General features: G+C 35.3%; 1 protein-coding gene and 1 pseudogene across 3 annotated transcripts in view; one reads left to right on the top strand and one right to left on the bottom strand.

The window, feature by feature from the left end:
• Positions 1–9,772, top strand: part of LOC120780499 (calcium/calmodulin-dependent protein kinase kinase 2) — a 284,681-nt gene extending 274,909 nt beyond the window's left edge. For 2 of the 3 annotated variants that reach the window (XM_040112775.1, XM_040112774.1), the window contains exons 5-7: positions 5,186–5,419; positions 7,567–7,847; positions 9,496–9,772. In XM_040112775.1, coding sequence (XP_039968709.1) covers positions 5,186–5,419; positions 7,567–7,847; positions 9,496–9,562 — 582 coding nt within the window. In that variant the 3' untranslated portion in view covers positions 9,563–9,772. Of the gene's footprint in view, positions 1–5,185; positions 5,420–7,566; positions 7,848–8,053; positions 8,753–9,495 lie in introns of all 3 variants that reach the window. The other variant, XR_005705883.1, reaches the window with a different exon arrangement.
• Positions 6,445–6,647, bottom strand: LOC120781033 (annotated as a pseudogene).
• Positions 9,773–16,362: the final 6,590 nt, after the last annotated feature.

The raw sequence follows: 16,362 nt of genomic DNA, 5'->3' as shown, positions 1-16,362 counted from the left end.
GATGAGCTTGTGAAGCTGTTCATACATTTGGTTCACTCTTTTTTTGTCTGCAAGTCGGGTAGAATATCTCTCGGCTGTCTGTTGTGATTGCAGCTTTTCGACGTCGAACCTTCCTTGTGTTTGTTGACGTGCGTTTTTTGCTGCACAGAGGCCGGTGCGTATCTTCGGTGCAACAAGATAGTGGTCTGAGTCCAGCGTAGGCAAGTCCAAAACTCTGGAGACGTGTTTTCCGTCTATAACAACATGATCGGTCTTGTTGGTGGCGTTTCGATCCGGTGACAGCCAAGTAGCTTGATTAATTTTCCTATGCTGAAATCTAGTACTACAAATTAACATATTTCGGGCCGCTGTGAAGTCGATCAGCCTAAACTCATGTTTGATCATGGAGGCTGAATTTAACGACTGTTATGCCAATGATATATTCTTTGCCCACCGTGGCGTTAAAGTCGATTTTGACATCGTGGCGGGGGAGGTTCTCATAGGTGGGCAAATCAGCATATGTTAAAAAACTTCGCTTTGATGCGGATTGTGGCTAGACGTTCATCCACCGGCTTGAATGCCGGTACTTGACGACGGAGTCTCTCTCTCACCACGAACACCACACTGGATTTTTGATGTTGCTTATGGCCCCGTCACAATGCCACAAGGACATTTTCGACTCAGACTTTACCTCGTCCATTGCTCTTCTTTAACGGCGGTGATATCAGCCTTTCTTCGCTCGAAAATATCAACCAACTGGGCTGTGGCAAATTCACAGTTAGAGGAACGGACATTCCAGATGCATGCCCTTAAATCGTAATCCTTACTGGGTTGCAGTGGTCGTCATCAGAAGGGAGGAGGGTTTCTCATCCCAAGCTATTTTCTTCTTTTCGTTCGGGGTGGTTTTTACGTGGCGTGTCCCACAACCAGCACACAACCCTGTGGATGTTTCGCCTTCTCATTTTAGCTCGCCTTTAAACGGATTATTTTTGGCTACACAGAGCTCCATACTAGAGGAGCCATTTAAAGTTTTGGTATTATTATATATTATTAAGTGGTCAGTAGGGTAATCTTTTTTCAAACATTTTTTTTTTTTGCATTTACTGTTCCCTTATACCCTTAAAATTAATATAGAAACCCACTTTACCAGTGGAAGGTTTCGAAAAAGGCCCAAAAATAATAATACCGCTCGACGTTCGGAGCTCTCGGAGTGCGCACCTCAAACTTTAAAGGCGTTTTTCTCAAAACACACTTTTTTAAACTAGCGGACATGTTTCCGGTCGAACTACTCAACCTATTTGCTTAATTTTTTTTTAATGTTTACAAAACGCCTGGCCCTGTATTTTTTATAATTTATTGACGACGTAGTTACAAAATTTATGTAAAAAACATGGGAAAAAATTAAATTACTTTCTTTATTTATCAAAATTTTTTCATGATGGGGCTAAGGGAAATATTGACCCAAAGCATTCCGCAAAACCTCTACATTTCCGGTATCCGCGTGCTTGAATAACTAGGTCGATCTAGGCAATTGTTTAACTTACCTCAAAGACGATATTCGCACAAAGTTTTAGCCGGATAATATAATATGGTTTGATTTGTCTACTAAAAACTGAATGAATCAGATGGAGTTTAAAATTTTGTTATATTGGTCTAATTTTTTAAACTGTAACATGGGAATGCGGAGGAATGTTGTACCGAATTTGCACGAAAACGGTCGAGCAAGTCTCCACTCGTTTTAGCTGATACGTACAACCGTTTTTTTTTTATTAACTTTACTATTATTTATTGAATCTACCCTACTTAAGAGTCTAACAATAAGTTTGAGAATCTTAAATTACTATACTTAATTTACACCCTAAATGGGTGATTATTTTTTAAACTGGGCCTAAAATATATGGGCTTGTAAGCCGTTTCTACGTAACCTTGAGCTCCTGTTCACACGCAATAACGATCTTGCTATTTGGTTTGGGTGAACCGAGAGTCAATGCATATTTCGCGCTTCGTTGCTCTATTTCAGTTCGTACGTCTGGAATTCTTAAGTCGGGTTAAATGTTCTCATTTCGGATATACCATGGTGCTCCGGAGATTGTACGAAAAATTTTTGACTTTATACTCCAACTTTATACAAGTTAAGATAGCAAGTGTAGCTCCATCTGCAATTTCCTTGACTGCAGTGAGCGGCTCGATATTTCACCGGATAATGAGAATCATCACCACACAGCGCATGCGCTCTCACAACAACAGGAAATAATTGTTGCCTCGCTCACTAATCCAATTCAACCCGCAATGCGTCAATCGGTATATTTGTAAAATGCTTGGTTGGTTGATCGTGAGATTGGAAGGAAAGATCAGAATCTCACAACAACAACGATGCCTTGATCCGATGGAGTATCAATACATCGCGCTCTAACCGCAATGCGGCGCTTAAGAAGTAAGGAAATAATTGTTGCCTCGCTCACTAATCCAATTCAACCCGCAATGCGTCAATCGGTATATTCGTAAAATGCTTGGTTGATTGATCGTGAGATTGGAAGGAAAGGGCAGAATAAATTTGACTTGTGAACAATTAAGTTGAGGGTTCTCTACCATTAACTTACACAACCGTTAGGTGAATAAAACTAATATCTCTGCAGCAGCATATGTAGGAATTTCGCCGGCTTTGATTGCTGCAAGTTGTAAGAATATAAAATGTTCAGTTACGCCCGAGCTTAACCTCTCTAGTCTCTCCCTGCCTAGTAGAAATATTATTTCATCGATCAAGGTGCTCTTAAGCAGTGGGATTAGATACATCCATACTAAGTAGCTGCCACAGTGATCTGGTGAGCTACTTTTGTATTTTTGTTTTGTTTTTTTTAGATTGCCGAAAAAATAGCCCTTGGCTCGATAAAAGCCGGATCAATTCCGGTCCGTAGAACCGGCTGTCGTGGGAATTGTGTATATTTTACTCTTATATAATGGGTTGTTTTTTGATTACCATATAACTTAACTAATCTAGCAGGCTCTAGTTAATATCAAAATAATCAGTAGATGATATCAGTGCACTCGTATTAGCTTTATTAAAGGCACCTTTTACGGCAATGAAGATCGCTGGGTTCAGTTGTCCTTTGTCACAGAAACTTTAGATTCTCCAAACAACTTCGTGTAGATCGATGTCAACTGATTTACCTCTGGCATACAGGTGCTGCCTGAAATCCAAACTGTTGAGTGGATTTGTCGTTTGATTAGATTATCGCAGATCCTTTCCATCGGTCTATAAGATTTTGGAAAGGAACAGTTTCCTGCTTTCGAGAAGAAAATATCAGTGTCCTCACGCCATCTTCTTGGTGTTTACGCTAAAAGCCATAGGCAATTACGATGAGACAATAATTTTAACCATTCTGCAGTAGAACGGGAAGTATGCCATCCGTTCCGTTTGGCACTAAACGCTTCTTTCTGGTATAAACACGAAAACCTTCGCATTAGATCGTGGGAAATGTGCATTTGGCTCTTCAACCTCAAACTATTTAATTTTTGCCGTTCCGCATATTTGTTTACAAAATATTCACCACGAGGTACGTTATCTATTTGATTTTATGCCTTCGCACAGCCGACTACTCCATTAACGATAGGCCCGATTTAAGATCTGCTTACTTATGTTATAACCAGCAGTGTTACATCCGAGTTGCAACTCGATTTATATTCGAGTAAGAATTTATTTGATAACATTTTTTTCGTATACTAATTCCATCTAAATTAGTGCTTTAATCAAGCAGAGGCCGGTTAATTGATCAATTAACTCATGTGCGAAAACCGTGGTAACGACATCGAGAGTTTTGCCAAAGTTTTTTAGTTCCCCATTCACCCAAAAGCGGCGGATTGTTTGTAATTTTCACGCCTATAGCATTCTCCATCCTCATGTCTGCTAAAAGAGAAATGCTGTAATGTTTTTTGCATTTTTGCAGGGCCTTGGTTTTGGAGTTAGGTGTCAATTTTGTCTTTTCCAGTAAGCAATCTGGTTATTGTCCTGCCTCATCGCACCTTGAATGAGCACGAGAAAGTCCTAACACCGACCAAGCTTGGAGAATAATAAGAGAGCCCTACCACCTACAGACTCCAGGAATGCCTATAAGTCTGGATTTACTATATTACATCGTTTTCTGGTGTATCCCACGATGCGTGATGTTTCCCTCTTTTAGCAATCTCGGTTGTGCCGTTTTCCTGGCTGGAGAGGTTTCTTATTTTCGAGGAGAACTCTACTGTCCTGAAGAGTTTTTATTGCAGGTTTATTTATATTACTGAAATGTATGAATATTACCTAAGGTAACAAACAATTATATTATTGCTATTGGCAAGTATGGGATATTTTTTATTTATTTTGCGCAAGCTCACTCATGAGAGTTGAAACTTTAATGCGTATTCGAATCCAAAGGGTTCTTATTCTATAAAAGCGTGTGCATTCTACTCATTTGACAAACGTACGCATACGAAAGTTATGTAGCTTTTGCTTAACACTGAGTACGAAGAGTTTTATAAATCAAAAAGGTTACAGCAGGTAGGTTCAAATATTTGCTTATTAGTGGACTTTTAAGTCTAAATTCTTGAACTAAATTAAAAAGATTCAGTGCTCCAAAAAGTAAGGATGAATGCTTGTGAACTCATAAATAAGGTTTACTTAGTTCTTTTATTTAGCTTTTCGGATATAGTGCGCTAAACGTTGTCTTCGAGCTCCCCGAGCGTTGACGGTTGATGAGCGTAAATCTCTCGAAATTAACGAGTCGGCAAACTTTGCACGCCATGTGTCCATGTTTATATGTGAAACAAAGGCGGCGCACCGTCTTGTTAGAAATAGAGATCATCCGCGTCGATTTTATCAAATTCCGAGAAAAGTCGTTTTTCATGTGGCAAAAAAAGTGTGTTATTAATAGAGGAAAAACCCGTCGATTGTGTTGCGGTGTTTTCAGTCAATTTAAAGAGCTAGCAATTAGGAAAGGAACTGGACTGAAAGTATAAAGTTCACATTTGGTTTTATAATTAACGAATTTTTGTTAATAAATAAAATATTCAGTTTCTAGCAAAGCAGTATACATACATACATATATGTATTAATAATAAGAGAGAACAACTGTTTTTATAAACCCATATTCATCTGAACCCCAAATTGGGAGATTCTTAACATAATGTAACCCAAATTTTAACCCACTGTCGTTTGCTTATTTCATTTCAGCATTTATTTTGTGGGAAAGCTGCCGACATTTGGTCTTTGGGTGTGACCCTTTACGCTCTGGTCTATGGAAACGTACCATTTATTGCAAATTCTATTCCAATTTTATATGAAAAAATTAAATTAGACCCGCTTGTGCTCTTCGAAGAGCCAAAAATTAGTGAACAACTTCAGGACTGCATTCGTAGAATGTTAGCAAAAAATCCTGACTCCAGAATTTCTTTACAGCAATTAAAAGTTAGTACAATTTTTATAATTTTCAATGAATAATAAAATTATCGAATGTTGAGTTATTGTATATATACAGTGAACAAAATAAAAACTGGGACACTCCAATAAAAATCAATATTTTTTTTGATTATTGATTATTTTTAAAAAAATATGATTTGTAGTACAACAAAAACCATAAAAAAAACCCCAGACTTTGCACATTACTTAGGAATATCCAACAATTTAATATTAATAAAATGTTAGTTTCAAGTCGCTAATGGCTACCGTTAATTTTTGGCAATCTTTTTATTTAAGGTGTATCTCATTTTTTTCAAAGTACGATCAATATAAATTTTATACATAGGGTTTTCACAAGTCTCATAAAGTTATAAGTTATATCTGTCTGTATCAGTCTGTATGTTTGCGAAAGCAAATGTTCTACAAAAGCATACTTCTATACTTAAACAAAATTATTTGAACCATCGTATATTTCTTACATGCATAACCAAACCATACTTAAGACAACGCCACGAAAGTGTCAATAGTGGTGTTGGTGGTAAGCACATAAAAAGTCACAATGTGAACGCAGGTTCGAATCTCGACGGACTTAGTCTTTAATTTTTGCATTTTAACATCGTAATACTATACTAATAAATATTTTTCTTACTAATAGAAATTAAATTTATCACAGCAATATACCTAATATACATACATATACATAATATTGCTGTGATAAATTTAATTTCTATTAGTACGAAAAATATTTATTAATATAGTATACGATGTTAAAAGGCATACATCTTTCTATCTTATCTTGTGTATCTGCACATGCTCATATGAATGTATGTATACGCATGTGCGCGTTCAGAAATTCAAAGAATTTGCACAAAAAAAAAAGAAATACGAAAGAAATAAAGTCACATAAAATAGTTGAGAATTCGCAAAAATGAAAGACAAACGAAAGAAAAATAATGCGCAAGCATACATAAGCGTACTGTATTTACTGACTGCATTATTTTTGCGTAAAACCTTGGAATTTATTCATTAAAATCACCACTCAGAAGTCGTTTTATCCGTTGTAAGCGAGCGATTTTCGAAGAAACATCATTTCTAATATGTCACAACACAATATTAGAAATGAAGTTCATAAACCTCACGCTGTCAGATAAAACGATATACCTCGTCATCGCGGGTCGATTTCCAAAAAATGTAAATGAAGACTAACTACAGAAATGATCCTGTAAAGTATAGCCTTAATTTTTTAACTGTCAACGCAGAGTATTTCAACCAAAATATACGCAAAATAGTTGAGAATTCTCAGAAATGAAAGCAAAAGAAGCATAACTTCAATAATGCACAAGCATACAAACATACATATGCGCAGCAGCAGCAAGGAAAGAGGTAACAATCGGCGATCCATTGTATATTTCTTTCATGCATAACCAAACCAGGATTAGGACAACGCAATACAAGTGTCAATGGTGGTGTTGGTGGTAAGCGCTTGAAAAGTTACGACGAGCACGTAGGTTCGAATCCCAACAGAATTTATTTTTAATTGAATATGTCACCAACCAAAAATTGAAACATTTTTCTACAAAAACAACAACAGCATAAGCATGGCAACATTGTGTTGTTGGTAGAAAAGCCGAGCTGTGCCGAAAGAAACGAACAAACGATCGCCGATTGTCACCGCTTCGCTTGCTGCTCGAATATCTTCGCAGACAAGGTTTCGTAGATTCATATTGAGCAAGGTTGCGCAACCTGAATCTATCGCAACCTTTTCCGAACTCGTATAAGAAGTATAACTTCAAAAAGGGTTGAAATCAATGGTAACCATTAGCTACTTAAAGCTTGCTTTAATATTAAGAAAATTAAATTGAATAGGCTACAAAACTACATACTTAAAATATTTCCAAACAAATTTTTTTAAAATTTGAAAATTTTCATAGACTATTTTTCAAATTTTGTTGAATTTTCCAGAGTTATGTACAAAGTTTGGAATTTTGCTTTTTGTGACTTTTGTTCTGCTATAAACCAAATTTTTGTAAGAAAATACCGAAAATGATTTAACATAAGAAAATTTGCGAAAAAAAAGGATTGATTTTTATTGGGGTGTCCCATTTTTACTTTGTTCACTGTGTATATATGAATATACATATGTATATGGGTTTCAGGAACATACTTGGATAACTAAAGGTGGTTTGCATCCATTAGCAAATGTGAGTGAGAACTGTGACTTGGTCAAGGTTAGTGAAGAAGACATCAGTACAGTTGTGCAAAGTATTCCAAAACTAGACACACTGATTTTAATTAAAACAATGCTCAAAAATCACTCCTTTGGAAATCCGTATGTTAGCGAAATTTTGCATGAGTCGCATCCACGTGATATAACTCGTTATGAACAATTTTTTCGAGCTGGGCGCTCTAATTCTGCTCCTGGGTCATACACACAGCAGTAAGTATATTTTTTTATTTATTTCGTATTCATATTTTGCATGATAGATTCCTGTGATAAATGAATATATATTTAGACACCTTTGTTTCCTGGAGACAGTTTCTTTACTTTTTTTCTTGCTCTCCTTATATGAATGAAACAAGTGGAAATGAAGATATATTAAATTTTTTGTATCTTATTTTATATGTTTTTGATTTTTATTTCAGAAATAATGGCAAACTTTATCCACTTACATACATATGTATGTAGATTATGCCTTGTGAGCAGAATGTATATATTTTCAAATAAACCGGAATCTAAATATAGTCGATGAGACTATTTCTAATACAGACTAATTGTATTTATACGAGCTTAAATATGTATAATAAAAACTTATAGATTTTTATTAACCTTTTCGAATATGCAGCGAATTCTCTCTTCGTGGTCGCTAACCAGGCGAATAAGTTTTTTACCGCTGAATACATTTTATATGATATAATATTATATACTTACTTGTAATACTGCATTGATAAATAAATTGATGGTGATCCCATTTACATTAGAAAACAGCTAATCGTACAGCCTTATCTAAACCATTCGTCGTATAAGGAAATACTGAAATGCTTTTTAAAAATCCTACTATTAGCACCCCTACAAAAACACAGGATTATTACTTGTAGATAACAACTAATTTCAAATATAATTATTTTATTATCACTTATATATCTATAAAAATCATGGTCTGATTTGGAAATTCAGAAGAACATTTATTAATATGACAGGCAATGGTTTGTACTGGAACATTTCAGATATAGACTTCTCCAAGTTCTATTGCCTCAGCTCCCACTACAGCATTCTCCAAAATTAATTGTGGGATATTATATGGACAACAATAATGGGTAGAATATTCCGATGTTTGATCAATTGTGAGTCTAATGTGTAGTCAATCAGGGCTAGTATTATAAGATAGTAGTACAAAAAAGTATTGTAAATAACAGCCTTCGTTGAATTTTGCGTATCATAAAACATAAAAGCGTTCGTAGCCATAGTTAAACGTAAAACCTACTTCATTTTTACCATTGTCTGTTTATTACATGTTTTTTACTCAAAATGTGTTAGTTTATAATGTAAATATATTATGCTAATTTAAAATAATGTATTATTTAGTGCCGAGTTTACCTTGACTTGACTAGAGGTGACTATGTAATTGATTTTGTCTAACAGTCGTATATATATATAAGTACATATATATCAATATACATACATATGTTTAATGTTTTATATCAACTAACCCGAACATCTATTATTTCGTAAAAAAAAAATGTACATCCGGTTTCATGAATTTAATTTTAATCAGTTTTTATATAAATTTACTTATGAAAAAGTTGATGAAACCTATATAATTTTTTAATTTAAAGCTTATTTTTACTTTTATATCTGTTTTGGCCATAACCCAGAGTTAAAATTACCAAGATGTTTGACGTTATTTTAACAATCTCATCATAACATTTTTCTGTCGTATCAAAGTTTTACCTATTACCAATTTAGCTTACCGAACTTAGAATTAAAAGATTTAATTTATTATATTAAATATAATTTTATTATTCTCTAAGCTATAAATGTTATTCATATAACTAATTAAGTTCATACTTATTATTTTTAATTCTAGTGACATGGATGATTATGAAAAACTACCATCACTTACGGAACCAGAATTTGAAAATCTTATACATTAATGACAACTCTAATTATTACATATGCACATATAAAAAGTTGTGTTGTACACATTTAGAACTTTTTGATCCAAACTTAAACACATTAACAATGCAAATGTGAGAAAGTAGCTTATTGTGATTTTTTACAATAAATTATTACTATCCCATAATTCATTTTTTAAGTCTAATAAAAATGCAGGTCAATTTATAATTGGTGCGGTACACCAGATATTTTTCAGATACTTTTTTTATGGAGTAAGTAATTTTGCTAAATTCTATTATACTTGCTGGGCCTGTTTCAGGTGGTTGCGTATATCAAATTTCTTTAATTGAATTTAAATACGGATACTTCCTTGCTATTTGTACTATGTGCGGATAATTCCAAATAAACCAACTTTGTACAATTTCAGGCTTGCCTTTCAAATAATTATCGTGAAATTACGACAACTTAATTTTGAAACACTCTGCAGCAAATTTCAGAATGAACAAATATACAGGATTATTACTTACTGTACCATAAATGTAAAATAAAAGTTCAAAAGACGACAGAAGATATGCACTGTAATATATTTTATGGTGCTAGGTAAATTTTGTGGTTGTAGCTCAGCATTATGTATTTGCAAACTTTAACACTGCGAATCGATTTTTAGCACTGATAGTTAATTCTGAGCTTAGCTTAATTCTTTGCACTCCGCACGATTTTGGACGTTTCTTATTATAATTTGAGAACTACTTAACATAGTTTAACGATATTAGACTGATATGAATTGGTTGGGATCGAGGTATGTTTATTTGTAAAACAAAAAAAAAACAATATTTTATTGTTTATAATTTTGTAAGGTATGATACATTTTAAAACAGTCCGGGCTGGTTGGTGCACGTTTCACAATAATAATTTGTTTGTGGCCTGCCACCAGATGTTTTCTTGTGAGAACATAACATAGAGTATCGTTTTCTTTGTCCCACATCTGGAACATACAATTTATTATCTAATCTATTGTCCCCAGAAGTTGTGGATGGGTGCGTTCTTGACCCGCCGACATTTCTTGTATATATCTCTTAGTAATTTTACGATGTACACTGAGAGGGATCAGCGGAGTGCAAAGGGTTAAATTATGTTGTTAAGACGCACAGCAAGTAGTTTCTCCAAAAGATTTGAAAATATTTGCAGGAGAGATATGGGCCGATACGAAGTAATGCCATGCGCTGGCTTACCAGGTTTATTGAACTTAATCACCTCTGCAGTTTTCCAGTAAATACAGAGTTTGTCCGGAAAGTAACAGGACTTTCTCCCACCGTGACTGTACTTCAGAGCGTGCGCACACCGATTGGATTCGGTAGAGAGGGTTCCTAGCTAACGAACGAGCGGCTGGTCTGTTGTCTCGGAGCACCTGGAGAGTCAGGACAAACCTTTTCGCTCGACGTGTTTTTATGAGTTGTGCAAGCCGAAAATGCAGCGTTCGTTAGAGCAGAGGTACGCGATTAAATTCTGTGTGAAACGCGGTAAATCTACTTCACAGACGTTTGACAGGATCAAGCAGGCTTAACCAGATGATGCTTTAGCAAGAAGTGGTGTGTTTCGGTGGCACCAGGCTTTTTTGGCGGACCGGGAATAGGTCGCTAATGAATGAGCGAATACAAAGAGAAAACCATGCATATTGTCTTTTTTGGACAACCGTTAATCCCAAGTTTTACGTGGAAGTTCTCAAGAGACTCAAAGAAAGGGTCAATTGGGTCCGACAAGACATCGCTGCCGGTTGGAAGTTGCACCACGACCCAACCAAGACCGGCATCCCAACGCATTTTGAAAGTTTTTGTAGAATTGTGATGATTGGTTCAATAAATTTTTTTACATCGACTCAGTCCTGTTACTTCCCGGACAACCCTGTAGATACGTATGGTAAATTAATAGCAGCGTTCATTATGGCAGTAGTTTTACTTTTAATGTTTTGAGGAAGCAGTTTTAATATTTCGCTGGTAATAAGGTCAAACCTGGGTGGTTTTTTAGACTTCAGCTTTTTTATTTCTGCACATACCTCATCGTTAGTTATTAGACGAATTTTGCTGTAATTCTCGTAAGTATGAAGTTCAATTTCTGCTATATTGGTTTAAAGACACCTTTAAGATAAAACATTTGCTTTTCTATATCGCTCTTGACACATGACTGGTCTGCTTTTCTGACGGGATGATGCTGAGTTACGTGTTGAGAAAATTTTGTTTGTACACTTCCAAATTGAGTAATCATTCCTATGGTCATTAGGTAAGCTTTTCAGATAATTGCTGAGATGTATATTTTTAAATGCCTATATATTATTGGTAAGTTTTTTACAATTTTTTCTTTGGTATACAGGTACTTATGACCTGCCGTAACATTTCTTTTAATTGGGGTACTACTCCAGGCTGCATATTGAATTGTGTTTGTCAAATTCATGATTTCATTATCTAGCTCGGAATTTGCAACTTTTTTTGCGTGATTTTTAACATTCGATAGCATTTCCTTAAAGTATTCCCAGTCAGTGTTTTTATTTGCTAGCGTAAGTGGTGGTACCTTAATAATAGCACTTTCGTGTATTGTTAAATATATTGGTGAATGGTCATATCCAAACCGCTTTCTATGCACATATAATGTAAAGAGATATGTTTGGTAATGAAAATATCAATAAGATCTGGTGTTTTAAGTAGATCTGTTGGCCAGTAGTTGGTGATCCAGTAGACTTTAAGCTACACACAGTCATTTGAAGAGCTTTCAATAACTCTATTCCTTTTGTGGTTATAACTGGTATTCGCATAATAATCATCAGTATATATCGGGTGATTTTTTAAGAGCTTGATAACTTTTTTTAAAAAAAAAAACGCATAAAATTTGCAAAATCTCATCGGTTCTTTATTTGAAACGTTAGATTGGTTCATGACATTTACTTTTTGAAGATAATTTCATTTAAATGTTTGACCGCGGCTGGTACGTCTTAGGTGGTCCATTCGAAAGTCCAATTTTAGGCAACTTTTTCGAGCATTTCGGCCGGAATAGCCCGAATTTCTTCGGAAATGTTGTCTTCCAAAGCTGGAATAGTTGCTGGCTTATTTCTGTAGACTTTAGACTTGACGTAGCCCCACAAAAATAGTCTAAAGGCGTTAAATCGCATGATCTTGGTGGCCAACTTACGGGTCCATTTCTTGAGATGAATTGTTCTCCGAAGTTTTCCCTCAAAATGGCCATAGAATCGCGAGCTGTGTGGCATTTAGCGCCATCTTGTTGAAACCACATGTCAACCAAGTTCAGTTCTTCCATTTTTGGCAACAAAAAGTTTGTTAGCATCGAACGATAGCGATCGCCATTCACCGTAACGTTGCGTCCAACAGCATCTTTGAAAAAATACGGTCCAATGATTCCACCAGCGTACCAACCACACCAAACAGTGCCATTTTCTTGAACGGCTTCTGGTTGCTCTTCATGCGGGCAGTTGGCCACCAACAAAAATAAAATCCGATCATGCGATTTAACGCCTTTAGATCTATTCATGATGAAATGTCAAAAGCATACCAGGCAAAGAAGATAATTTCATTTAAATATTGACCGCGGCTGCGTCTTAGATTAGTCCGTGGAAAGTCAATTTTGGGCAGCACTTTTTGAAACATTCGGCCGGAATAGCCCGAATTTCTTCGAAATGTTGTCTTCCAAAGCTGGAATAGTTGCTGGCTTATTTCTGCCAAAGCCCCACAAAAAATAGTCTAGTGAATTGTTCTCCGAAGTTTTCCCTCCGTAGCCATAGAATCGCGAGTAATGTGGCCCCATCTTGTTGAAACCACATGTCAACCAAGTTCAAACAAAAGAGCATTTCCAGAACGTTGCGTCCAAAGCATTTTGAAAAAATACGGGCTATTCGGCCAAAGATCATGCGATTTAACGCCTTTAGACTATTTTTTGTGGGGGCTACGTCAAGTCTAAAGTCTACGAAATAAGCCAGCAACTTTTCCGAAGGAAATTCAGGCTATTCCGGCCTCGAAAAAGTTGCCCAAAATTGGACTTTCCGAATGGACACCTAGACAGCCGCGGTCAACATTTAAATGAAATTATCTTCAAAAAGTAAATGTCATGAACCAATCTAACGTTTCAAATAAAGAACCGATGAGATTTTGCAAATTTTATGCGTTTTTTTTTTAAAAAAAGTTATCAAGCTCTTAAAAAATCACCCGATATAAATATATATAAATCGGGTTTTTTATGGTTATTGATCAGTTCTATATACAAATAGCATTTTATTTGATGTCTTGGAGGACTGTAACCTGCTGAAAGGGACAAGTTCTTGTCACTATCTGTCTTTATCGTTATTGCTTGAAATTCTTCTGTAGATATGCGGTTTTGTTCGTGGTGTATTATGTTGCTTCCTATTATAATGGCAGCTCCTCCGCGTGCACAATTATTCGGATGTATTGCATGATACATTTAAAATTTCTGAATTTAATAAAGTTTGCTTGTTAAAATGGGTCTCTGATATTAAGTGTTGTTTCTAGCTCACTTTGGTGTTTAGCATAGTTTTTAAGAATTTAGTCATATTTATTTTTTTTGTACTGCTTTTTCGAACTTAAGAAGCCTATTTTCAAGTGTAATGGTAAACTCATTTTGTTTTGTAATCTTTTTTGTATTCTCTTTTACAACTTGCGAATAGATTATGTGTGACAATGAAAAAAGTACCTCTACTTGGATCATCCGTTATAAGTCTATACATAGTATATAGTTTACACATCGTAAATTTACATTTTATATTCACTCTGGTAGAGTGAAATTACTAATCTACAAATACAAGGCTAAAAGGAGAACACAGTGTTGGTGATCATTCAGCAATCAGTGAACTGGTATTGGTTTGTGTCCTTACTACTTATGCGCAAGACTGCATTCTAAAAAATTTAAATCTTGAACAACCATGCGTGAGGTAACCCTATAAGAAATATTCATTTGAGTGGCATCATCGGCACATCAGCATCAGCCTTTGAAATTCAGCCGTCAACGCGAACGCAGCCTCCCGTGCGATAATCTCATTACATTCAATAAACTTTGTAAATTCCATTTTTTCTTTTTAAATAAAAAAACCATCCTGAGGAAATAACAAGTTTCTCTTTCAAATCAGAAGTAGGATTACTTAATGCAAACAAGGTGTCAAAATGTGTACTAATACGCTTACCTGTATACTATTTTGAAAACGGTTTCGCAATGATTTAGTACCAAATATGTGTGGAAATTAATAAACGGAAAATGTGCTAAACGTTAATCTGTGCAAACGATATCAATTCTGCTATATAACGAAATGAACATACGGTTCTTAGTGAAACATATATACGAACATACGTATGAAATACCGAAAAACGTTAACCTGCAGATTTCATAAACCTAAAGTGTATAATAAAAAACGAAAATTTAAAGTTATAACTTAAAATACAATTTAAACGTGTAAAAAAGTGTGCATCATCTCGATCATTCGATTAAACGGTGCGTATGAATATGCGAAAAAAACGATGTACATAAAATAAAAGGAAGCACATAATTCGCAGAAATGAGAACCATTGCAACATTGAGTGTAGTGCAACCAAAACGGAAGTTGCCAGAGAGAAATTTCTCAACAACAGGTATGAAAGTAACACTCACAAGTCGTTTGAGTACCGGTGACGATAGTGAACAGTGTGATGACGGAACACAAAAGTCATTACAAAGACAAATGGACGAAATGTGCGGAATTTTAGAAAAATGATGTCATATATACAAAATAATTCTCAAACTCCAAGTGTGCCAAATGAAAATACAAGTATTGAAAATAGAAAAATGATAATACAGCATAGAAACGTCAATAACATTTTCCCTTTTGCAAATTTGAATGCACTGTAACGCGAAAAAATTATTCGGTGCGGGAAATAACAGAAACAATACCAGATTTTGACCCAACATATGACAGTTCGTTGTCATCTGAACAGTTCGTTGAACGAGTAAATAGTGTTAGCCGTGCGTATGAATGGGACGAAAAGTATCTAGCCGTGTGTAGTAAAATGAAAGGAAATTTTGCTTGTTTACATACGCATTCAGCCAGAAAGGGACCTCATCGCTGAACAAAATTTGGGTCGAAAACGTTGGAAGCGTTGTCGCTTGGAAAGGTCGAGCGGCATCAGTTTTTGTACAACCTGTATTTATGCTTTCAATTTAAAATCTCGACGTAAAATGCACCAAGTTGTTTCATACGACTCTCCACGGTCTTCGTGTACACTCTCAGCTACGGCTGCTATATTTCCTTAACTGCGGTCTGGAATCTATTCGGTTGAATATTATCCAATAATGAATGCTAGGTGTCAAGGGTAATGGTGTAGCGAATATCCGTAGTACGCTCAGTATACTGATTATGTTAACTATGGCTATGTTCGTAAATGCATCATGACTTGCAGCATAAGCAACAGTGGAAATTTTGCTGAATCTAACACTAGACGAAATTTGTGAGCAAAGAAATGATAGATTTTCTTTAAATTTAAGAAAAAGAAGGGTATTGAAGTCAAAAAGAAAAATTTGGAGGTACAAATGTTTGTCTTTTAATAGACAAAGTATTTATAGAACAAACTTTCGGGATTTTTAAGAAACAGTTTAAAATTTTAAATTATATTGAAGCTTCGAGCATTAAAGCCACATCTAATGTAATACTCGCTTGCGCTATCTTACACAATTTTATCATAAATAAGGGAGGTTATTTTGAACATATTAACGATACAATAACACATGCCGATATGGAAACCAACAATGAAATCGAAGGAATTCAAGATGCCCCCATTCGCCGTGTTGATTCAGA

The sequence above is a fragment of the Bactrocera tryoni genome, unplaced genomic scaffold (genome assembly GCF_016617805.1).
Source record: "Bactrocera tryoni isolate S06 unplaced genomic scaffold, CSIRO_BtryS06_freeze2 scaffold_25, whole genome shotgun sequence".
Taxonomy (NCBI): Eukaryota; Metazoa; Arthropoda; class Insecta; order Diptera; family Tephritidae; genus Bactrocera; species Bactrocera tryoni.
Note: the sequence above shows the minus strand (reverse complement) of the source record. Positions and strands in the feature narration are given on the sequence as shown.